Genomic DNA, 11,396 nt, shown 5'->3' with positions numbered 1-11,396 from the left:
ACTGTTACCATATTTGACAGGGAAATGATAGTAATCTACCAAATAAATCTAACATGAGCTTCATTTAATAATGCTACATTTATTTTTTATTCATAATAAAAACAGTTATTTCCATTACGAACTAATTATATGTAATATCTAAACCTCTACATCAGTACAAACACAACTGTTGTTTTTAAAGAATTTGTTTTCCCAATCGCTGCAAACTGCACACATATACATATTATTACTATTATTTAAAAAAATATTCATTTCGAACTTTCTTAATCTACATAGTAATTATGATAATGATAAATACAAAATAAAAACAAATTTAAGAAGTTTGGTCCCTATTATGGTTCTTAAATTTAGAATGTTATTTTTATCGTCATACTTAACCCGCGGTGCAGATAAAATTTAAATTCCGATTTCTGATTAAAATTCCGAGGATTAAACAAAATACATTATTGCACAAGATTTTTAGTTTTTATTGTTTATAGTGACGATATACGATTATATAACGATACGTTTATATAACGATTTTCTAAATATATCATATCTGTCTAGTCATAACATTTTTATTCTTAGTCTGTGCTTTATGTCACTTTGCATTGTCATCTATCACAATTTTGTTCTATTATATTAGGCTAGTATTTTGTTTACCTTTATCTGTGGAAACCCTGTAAAAACGAAGCGATCAGTGCAGATTCCATCATATCACAGAATATAACAATTAAACTATTTTGTTTTGCATTTGTGTACTAATCAAAGCACTTACAACTTGGAATAACGTAAAGCCTACGTTTATAGATGTATTGTGTAATTGTATATAGATATTATTATTGTAAGTGTGGCTGTGGGAATACTGGAAATCAAAAAAAATAAATAAAAAACCTCCTTACATGGTATAGTGTCAAGTCTAATTTAAAGTGTTTTTGTTGACAAAACATTAACTCTTTAAGTAATAATATAAACTTAAGTTAGTAAATTGAAATAGCTGTACAGGGACGTCTGAACGGTGTAATTGTCTATTATTTTGACGTTTAACATACGTAATATTTACGGCATTTGGTTACAATTTTATGAGGTTCTTGATACTTACTCATTGTAACCATGAACGCGATAACATTGCATTGGACCGAACTTGCGAATTTATTATAATTAAATCCAGTTTATTAATTCTTAAAACAAACATTACAAATGTAGGACATGAAAAAGTTATATATTAGAAAAGACTCCTTGCTAAAACTAGGAGTAGAAGAAACAACTAAAATAAACAGAAATATAGTAAAAGGTTAGTTATATTTCGTCTTGAGTAATCTTTTTCAAATTAAACTCCATCGTAGTTTTTTATAATATTAATTACTATTATAAATATTTACGTTAACTGTGCTGTACTTCTTTGTTGTCTATGTAAAAATGAATTATATGTTAATTAAAAAGTTTTTTTAATACTACCGCTAGGTATAAAAATAATTCTACCATAAAAATATTGTTTTAGGTTATTTTTATGAAACTTCAATCACACATTCATGTATATATTAAATGAGCTATGTTAGGCCGTTTTTCAATCCCTGTCTAATGAATCATTTTCTATCTGAACAATGCAAAATCATTTATTCATATAGGTAACACAATGTACACTGATGAACGTCAAAAATAGAAATTAATTATCTCACAGAGCACTAGACCTGATATGATAAGCACAGAGGGCTTATCATATCAGGCCTAGTCACTGAATTTATTAAACAATTACATGGTTGTCAGTAATTATTTTTTTTTCCTTTCATAATAATTTTTCACCTTCAATTTTAAAGAAATCTTTTTTTCCGTTGAATCCGGCCCTGTTTTGCAGTCATTGCAGGCTCCCCCTGCTATTTGCAATAGTTAGACAAACGTCGTATCTATAAAAGGGACAGCCGATTACATGCTAAGTACAATCCGGCGCACGCGTCGCTGTATAGAATAAACCCTACTGGCGTTACCCATCGCTATGTTAAAAATGGTGAGTAAACAATTTTACCCCTTTCACTAATAAATTGCTAATAGTTCATTGAGACAGTATATCTATTCATTAAATTTGCAATAAGAAATGGTTTGCATAAGCCATAGTATTTGTAGTTCCAAAATATTTTAAATGGAATTAATTTATAATTGTATTTGTTTATACAAAAACAATTGAATAATCAAATATAAATAAGAAACGATGATTTGTTTTCTACTGATTCTTTAATATCAAATGTTACTTTAAAATTAATAGATTTTGCAAACATGTTTATGGATTTATTTCTTTTTTATTTGTGTTTTATCTGTGGACGTAACCTGTAAATACTGACATTAGGTAACAAATATCTCTTTAAAAATATCTTAGAATCGGAAGAATTTTACTCTTTAAAATACATTGAAATGTTTTAACAAGCTTCTGATATATAGGTAATATTAAAACTAAAAGTGTGGCAAATTATTGTGAAGAGTGCAAAGTTAAGATAAACTTTATGACTAAACACAGAACTAAGGTTCGTTTCTGAGTCGTAAATTTGTTTATTTATGCGTAATTGACGGCTTCAATTGCAGGGCTACATAGATCTAAATAACATATAATTTATATAATTTAACTGATATTTACCTAATTATAAATTACTACTTAAAGGTTTTATATCTGTAAATTAAAACAAATGTTTGCAAATCGTATTGATAATAAAATAACCTAAAACAGTACATAGTTCATGGAACATTTGTCGCGAGTACGCAACACAGGTCATTCATTGCACTTACAATACCTAACCTTTGCAAGCAGTTTACCTTACTGACAGACTCATCCTTATAAATTTATTTACATAAAATGCAATCTTAAAGGGCGCAGTAAAATACATGATTTCACTTCGACGAGTTATCAATCTGTACTATTACAAAAGTAGTACGAGAATGTTGAAGATATATAATAATAATAAAGCTCGTTTAATTTCCAATCATGATAAAAAATTATAAGACTTAGATTTACATTATTTTTATATTGTTATCCAATATATCTTATATCCTATCTACATTTGTTACCGTCGATCGGAACTCCATCACGGGTAAAGCCTGGAGACAAATTTACGGAATATATATATTGATTTATAAGATTATAAGATAACGACGGAAAATATTATGAATAATCATTATTAATATATTTGACATACTATATATGTATATAAATCTAGTTGTGTTAAAAGACCGGCAACGCACTTGAGAGCCTTCTGGCAATGTGACTGGGTATCATTAACATTGTGTCGTATGTGGGTATCATTTAACAACAGATGATGCCCGTTTTCTTCCTATTATATAAAAAGAAAGTCTGATTTTTCTGAGGGTTTTTTTTTGTGTAGAAAGTAGATTTTCTTACTTATAATATGTTTAAAAAAACAAATACAATTTATAGTATTTTTTGTTTCTTGAAGAAGCTTCGTTACAAGTATATTGAATATATTAGGTCCTTACATATGAAATTGGCGTTTTGTATGGGAGGAACAAAAAGTCGAATATTTTTAAATATAATATATTTAATTAATCAAAGTATGAACCATTGTTTTCTATGCACTTTTGCCATCTTCGTTAGTTCGGTAGTTCATTGATCCCTTTACTAAAAAGTACCAGTCGGACGGGAATCAATAAAATCTGTGAAGGCGATTTGGACTGCCCCATCAGAGTTAAATTTTTTCCCTTGCAAGAAGTTGTCCAAATTTCGAAAATAATGGTAATCTGTTGGAGCAAGGTCCGGGGAGTACGGAGGATATCATAGACATACCAATTGAAGCTCTTCTAATTTGGTAGCCGTCTGTTGAGCAGTGTGTGGTCTAGCGTTGTCGTGAAGTAGCAGTGGCGTGTAGCGATTGACCAGCCTAGGTTGTTTAGCCGCTAGCTTTTCCATCATAGTTTGCAATTGCTGACAATAGACATCAGCCGTAATAGTCTGGCCAGATTTGACAAAACTGCAATGACCAATACCGGCACTAGTCCACCAAACGTTTACAAGTAACTTTTTTGGGGTTAATTTTCGCTTGGGGTAGGATTTGGCTGGCTGGCTAGGATCCAACCATTGCGCTGAGCGCTTCCGATTATCGTAAAGAATCCATTTTTCATCACAGGTAATGATTCGGTTTAAAATACCTTTTCAGTAATGTAACGCAGCAGTCGACTCGCGTTTTCCGGTTTTCTTCAGTTAATTCGTGAGGTACCCACCCACAGCTTTTTAATCTTCCCAATTTGCTTCAAGTGAATTAAAACAGTTTTATCACTAACACCGCAGCCTATAGCTAACTCGGACGTGGTTTGCGATGGATCCGCTTCCACAATACTTAATTATCAACTTGGCCTCAGGCCGTCCACGGGGCTTGTTCTGCAGGTCGAAATTTCCAGAACGAAAACGTTGGAACCAAAACGAACTGTGTTTTCTTTTGCAACCTGACCGCCATACACATCATTCACCCTTCGAGTCATTTCCGCAGCAGTAGTGCCACGGTGGAACTTGTACTCGTAAATAATGTAACTTACTTACGATACTTTAAGTTTTCCATTTTGTAAAATGAGTGACGCAAACAGAAAAAAAACAGAAGAAAAAAACAAATGAATGACGGTCATCAAAGCACAAATACATGAGTAAATAGCTGTACAAATTTGAATTTGAAACTCCTAACCAAAGAGGAGGTAGTTGAGGTCAAAGTGGCCAGTACGACAAAACGCCAATTTCATATGTAAGGACCTAATATTTTATTATATATAAGTGGCTTTTGAGGCTTACGTAGAAGGCCAGTATCTAATTTACAAAGAACCTTTGGTTTATTATTAAGCGACCATATCTATAACATATAATATTAAAATAGGACATCATATTATACAAATTGTATTTAATGAATTTTATGAAAATCAAGCGTGATATTCCTTCATTTTCATTTGTTTTATCAAAATGTTTGTTACCCTATGAATTGTACTCTAATTATCACCTGTCCTTTAAAAATGATCATTTAGCGGCGTTATTAGCTGGTACCGCCGTATATTTTAATTAAGAACAACTCAATTTTAAGATTATACGCGTTATAATCTAGTTGAGGCGTGTGAGTGCCTAATTTGACGGAAACCTTTGTCTTTAGAAGGTCTCTCGCGAATTCTATTCCCACAAATTACAAAACAGCTTATTAAGCGTCTGTCTCATTAACGTTTTTGCACGTTTCCACTCATTTGCAAATGTGAATTCTATTAAGTGGCTCTTAGTTGACACTTGAATAACGCACTAGAGAAGCAGGTACTGACTTGTAATACAATGGTATTAACAGTGTCGTCTTATTTAGGTCATGTGGCGACACTTTAGACAAAGTTTAGAAATCTCGAATTTGGATAGTTTTTCAATTAATTTTCCTGTAATATGCGTAGTATCACTACAAATGATTTACGAACGAACCAGGACTTATAGAAATACCAAGAGATTATTTCATTTTATAAACTGTTACGCCTGTATTTTTTTTGATAATTTGACACATAAAAAAGTAGGCGTTTTTTTCTTTGATGTTTTGATTTACAAATGTTAGCTCATTTTGGCTAAGCGGATTCGTTTTTAATTAATATTTTACTTGTATGTATAAAGTGGCTAGCTTTCTGTGCCGATAACAATATATTATGTAGATTGGAATCTGAACCTAACTTTGTATACAACAAGGACTAACATTGTATACATTAACTGTTAAATTATGATATCGGGTGATACCGAAAGTATTATTTTTAATAAAAGCATTGTATTTTTTGCTGTTTCAAAACTAGTTATAACATTGTAACTCAACACTTTATTCAACATGTCATCCGAATTTTGGATTGCTTCTTTATTGTTTTTGTAAAAGGTCACCACTTAATATACATAAATTCACGTGAGCTCCGCGTGCTTGGATATGATGACAATATATCGTTAGACGAATATTGCTTTAAGTTTCCATGTAAAAGTACAATGTAAAGCGGTCTTTGTAGTCATACAAATTTATTTATTTGCAAAGAAAGTGGTACATTCAGAACATTATGAGGAAGCCTGATTGTGTATCAGACTTATAAAGATGTTATATCAATTATAATAATGTTATAATAATAACAAAAACAGTTATGTTATAATTGTTTTTAAACCGTATGGTCTAAATACTCTTCCACGCTATAAAATCACCTCGCCTTTAAAAATGTTAAATATACATACGTAATTGATTCATATTACATTAATTACCTCCAAATCATATCTATGTTTTGTAACCCAGTACGGAGGGGGGTACTTGTTTGGTATATACTAGAAACTGCATTAGTCGAAGGCCAAGAAAGCAAAAATACTAATTAAATCCGCCGTACCGTGTGTGATACATATGTCTATTTGCGGAAACACATTATTCATAGTAACTCGTAAAAAACGACACTATTCATAAATGGCGGTTTTTTAGTTCACAAATAATTTTTAGCCAACATTTATTAATGTAGTTAGTTAGTAGAAGTTTCAATTTTCCAGGACTCAATAAACACTTTATCACGTGAAAATTTTAGTTAACTTTGTTCAGTTAAATTCTATTAAGATTCCTAATGATCCATCTAAATGTCGTGTCCAAGGTCAAAAGTTGTTACAATGTATGTGCACTTAGTTTAATGTCAGAAGTAAAATTCCACTGGATCTTTTACATTTGCTGTTATTTTTGAATTATCCACATTCCGAAGTCTACACTGAAGAAATTAAATATTTAGTATTGGGAAAATATATGTTTATTTGATTATAAGTGTACATTACAATAATTTGACGATTCTTTGATTTTTGGTTTCTATATCTCAACGTGTTTTCTGTAACAGTATTTTTTGAATACGATTTTACCCTTTATGCAACTGCGGCGTTATAACTATACTGATAAATGATCAATGAAGAAATACTTTAATTCTAATAATTTAATATTTTTATTATTCCAATATTAGGTTTAATTCTGCTTAGATATCTTCGTAGTAAACTTAAAAAAACAATTATGGTTTCAGGCATAGAAGGCTAACCCCATTGAATGAAAAAACAGTTAATTTGTTACTGGATTCCAAGTGCCACGAGTTGCCATAACTTTTGTACATTACGACTAAAACTATTTAAGCAAAACACTTAGGTATAATTTTAAATGATATTTGAAGGCTTCATGCATTTATTACGAGTTATTGTTTAGCTTGGTCACAATTAGCATGGACTTAACATGTTTGCGTTACTCATGTGTGACCTAAATGCTGTTTGTGACGCTATTAGCAAAATATTCGAATGTCTTTAATATTTATTACGAATGTATTCTCAATGATTTTTTATTTGGTATCTAAGCATAATAATAATAATAATATGAATTGAGTATTTTTTGTGTTGTTTAGTCAATCTATCGGGGAAGATATATATGAAATACAGCTAGTTATATGTTGTAGCTAAAATGCTCTGTATAAATGCAATAGGGGTTTTCATTCATAATTGCTTTTCCTGGGTTCAAACTCGTGATTACACGAAAATAATACTACGTAAATTTTGTTGTGGAAGTGGTTTTAGTAAATTTCAATCCATTTTACTAAATTTCCACATTTTGTTTAAAAAAAACACTGTATATCTATTATTACTTTTGCCATTTTTGCTCTTAATGCTTAGCAGGCGCGTCCACCTGAGTTGCGTTAAGTTTAGTTTGAGCGAGACTTAAGACTTTTAATGTTTCCTACATTAAACAATATTATATTCAAAATATGTCTGTTTCAGAAACTTATATGTTTACTGTGCGTGGTGGCTGCTTCACTAGCAGCACCGCAAAAGCCTGCAGACCAAGTCATAGCAATTCTGAAACAGGAATTCGACCAACAAGCAGACGGATCTTATGTTTACAGGTATTTTATTTTTAATTGTATATTATTTATTATAATGAAGACGGTTCGTGTTTTTTTTTCAATTATAAACAATTTCTTTATATAAAAACTTATGTGTTCTACTTCGTCAATGAACCAGGATTGGGGAATTAAATGATTTGAAATTGATCGAATGGAGTATAGGAGCATGGCTACTAGTAGTGTGCTTTGTTGAAATCCTATGTTGTAAATTATACAATACAGACACAAATGTAATGTTTCCAATATAACATCAGAAAGGTATGGAAACAGCTAGAATATATCACAACGCTGATTACCTAAAACGGGTCATATAATGTATTAGAATTAATTTTTAGTATGTAACTTAAATAAGTGTTAATATATTATACTGGTTCTCAGAAATAAAGGCCTAATAATAATAATATTATACTATATAAAAACGGTACCAAAACAGCTACAAGGATATTTTATTTATATTTATTTTCAATATAACTTGACAAAATTTATAAAAGCCTCTAGAAACAATTTAAGCCTTGAGTTTTTAAGCTATATGCTTAAAAAGAGCATATATATAGCTAAATAACCTGCATCATGAGCACACACTCTCACTTTCACACCATCAAACAATGAAGCTGATTTAGTAATAACTTAGTTATTTTCCTTTTGTAAATGAACTTTTTGTATATTTTAAGTATTCCATCTTTGGCTATGTCTTTAGTATAATTGATTTTCGTTTATTGTAAGTTGTAGGATTACGATTAAATAAAATTGTACATTACATACACTTATATATTGTTGTAATTTTCAGTTACGAGACTGAAAATGGCATTAAAGCGGACGAGCAGGGAACCTTAAAGAAGGCGAGCGGCCCTGACAGCAACGATGTTATAGTGGCACAGGGAGCCTTCAGCTACACTGCACCTGATGGGACGGTCATCAATCTTAATTATGTCGCTGACGATGAAAATGGTTTTAGACCTGAGGTATGCTCATACAAAACACGCATATACTAGACATGTCATATCGATGTTTCATAACAATTATAATTATATAAATTATCTTAGTTAAAACGGCGTTGGTTATAACAGTGTTTGACTGATTTATTGTTGTTTGTAACACTCTTATGGAGTATAGACTGGACAGATTTCTGAGATGAAATCTCAAAATGTCATCCACTAGAAGTATTTCACGGTCCACTGCACAAGAATTCCAATTTCCGATTTTTAACATACTTCCAATTGATATATGTAAGATTATAGGACTCCTCCCTCCTCAAAGGCCGGCAACGCACCTACTAAAATGGGTGTCCATGGGTTGCAATGGCTTCCCTTTTTGGGCGTCCCGTAGCTTGACTTGATCCATAGCCTATAAAACAAAACCTAACACTTTAAGGTTAAAAGCTTATGCAAACCACCAAGACAGTATTGTTAGTCATAAGTTCTTACTTCTCCGATATTTCTACTCGTCGATCTGGTATTGTCAAGTGTTTACAAAGAACTTCAACACTAGCCTTCAACGAAGCGAGCAATACGAATGTTGAAGAATCATACAACGTGAAGTGAACTTCATCGCAATGTGCCGTGAAGAAGACCTCTTCACAACTTTGTCGTGTTATGTTATAAAATATTGCTACAAAACTATTTAAACTATTGTAATCATCATTGTTTTCTCATATAAATGTAATATTGTGTTATATTAAGAAACAATTCAGTGTATATATTGCTTACTAAGAAACAAGTTGACACGGATATTATAAATAGAAAAACCATTTGTTTTTGTAAGCAGAGTTGGCCTCTCATCCCTGAGGTCGTAGGTTCGAACCCAGCTGTGCACCAATGGACTTTCTGTCGATGAACCATTCGCTCGAAAAGTGAAGGAAGATGTCGGGAGGAAACCGGCTTGAACCCTAAAAGTCGGCCTGTTTCAGGCACAGGAGGCTGATCACCTATTTGCCTTTTAGATTGACAAATGATTATGAAATGAATACAGAAATCTGAGAACCTAAAAAGGTTGTAGCGCCACTGATTTTATTTTTATTTATTTTGTATGAAATCAACTCAAAAATATACCTCAAATGTTAGGTATAAACAACTGGAACGTAGGCTATTTTAGTTTTGGAAATTCAACTATAATAACAATGATAAAATTTCACATAACATTATCCTAGAAAATAAGTATATAGTCACATTAATTTTTAAACATTCATTTGATTTAAATCTGTATTGCAAATTCCAGGGTGCCCATTTACCAACACCACCACCAATTCCGCCAGCAATACAGAAGGCTTTGGACTACCTTGCAACTTTACCACCTCCGCCCCCATCAAGAGCTTAACCAAGCCCACGCTAAAGAACCGAATCTCGACAACTCGACAAAACTGCACGGTGTACTCTAATTTAAGTAAGCAAGCGAAAAATAACAAAAATAAATGCTCAAAAATCGATCTGTGATAGACCATATATTGATGTCATGAAATTATATACATATTTATTATTTATTAAACGCAAAATCAGTGCCAAAGATGCATTGCAAATTACTGTTTGTTTTATTGAGGACATATTTGAGATAATAGATGTCTTTGACAATATTTATCGATGGGGTGTTAATGATTGCTAAGGCCATTTCCGTTAAATTAGAAAAATAACAGACAATAGCCTGACATAAGAGCTATAAATAGATATTATTGTATTAATTATTGTTTTTGAGCTTTGGTGATATATTCTTCTCTTTAATTATCAAATTAGTACATTGGTTTAAAGCGCTAATTATTCTCTTTTATTAATTTATTAGTAATCTTACGGCTAACATACAAATTAAACAATATATTTGGAACATAAGTAAATAATATTTGCATTGGTAGTAGTTCCATGCAACCATCCAGTGCAATAGACTCAAGTGGCTAGGAAATTACAAAACGGCGAACGACAGAACCCCAAGGTCCTTACTAAAACACTGGTGGCAAGAGAAAACCCGGTAGACAAGGACCCCGAAACAATAGGGCTTCGTAATTAGAAGCGGGAATCACTGGATAGGTTGCGATGAAGTGTACTTGAGGAGGCTAAGGCCCTTAAGAGGCTGTAACCATTCATGACGATGATGATAAAATACATTAATTCACAGAAGGAAAAAAAGAAAGAAAAGAAAAATAACATTTAACGAACGACAATTAATGCTTTATAATTAAAAGAAAAACTCAATTGTTACTACTGAACAAAGAAGAGGTGGAAAATTTCAACATCCTCATAATAACAGCGCAAACCTATTTATAATATTTATAAACTAGGGGTTGGGAAAACAAATGAATATATATTTCGTTTATTAATAAGTATCACAAATAAAACTTCCTGTAAAAATTATTTAGTTGAGATGTAAATATCTTATAGATAGTAGATACTGATATAATTTCAGATTAGTTTTCAAAAATATATTTCGAAAATTATGAAGTTCCCCTTAAATAAATAATGCTCACCGTACTACTAAAAGTTATTTTATTCAATAAATACTTATTATGATAATAATTTACGAATTTTTATAATATCAAAACTAACCTGTAC

The 11,396-nt window shown here is 31.4% G+C and overlaps 1 protein-coding gene across 1 annotated transcript; it reads left to right on the top strand.

The window, feature by feature from the left end:
• Nucleotides 1-1,897: 1,897 nt before the first annotated feature.
• Nucleotides 1,898-10,378, top strand: LOC123707443 (endocuticle structural glycoprotein ABD-4-like). Its single transcript, XM_045657490.1, has 4 exons — nt 1,898-1,984; nt 7,739-7,863; nt 8,651-8,825; nt 10,078-10,378. The coding sequence occupies exons 1-4, from the start codon at nt 1,973-1,975 to the stop codon at nt 10,174-10,176; spliced, it is 411 nt and encodes a 136-aa protein (XP_045513446.1). The 5' UTR covers nt 1,898-1,972; the 3' UTR covers nt 10,177-10,378.
• Nucleotides 10,379-11,396: the final 1,018 nt, after the last annotated feature.

The sequence above is a fragment of the Pieris brassicae genome, chromosome 3, assembly GCF_905147105.1.
Source record: "Pieris brassicae chromosome 3, ilPieBrab1.1, whole genome shotgun sequence".
Taxonomy (NCBI): domain Eukaryota; kingdom Metazoa; phylum Arthropoda; class Insecta; order Lepidoptera; family Pieridae; genus Pieris; species Pieris brassicae.
Note: the sequence above shows the minus strand (reverse complement) of the source record. Positions and strands in the feature narration are given on the sequence as shown.

Bases quoted from the DNA above. Each gene is read 5' to 3' on its own strand.
- LOC123707443 (XM_045657490.1), top strand. The intron at 7,864-8,650 runs GTATTTTATTTT...TGTAATTTTCAG, and splicing joins GACGGATCTTATGTTTACAG to TTACGAGACTGAAAATGGCA. The intron at 8,826-10,077 runs GTATGCTCATAC...TGCAAATTCCAG, and splicing joins AAAATGGTTTTAGACCTGAG to GGTGCCCATTTACCAACACC.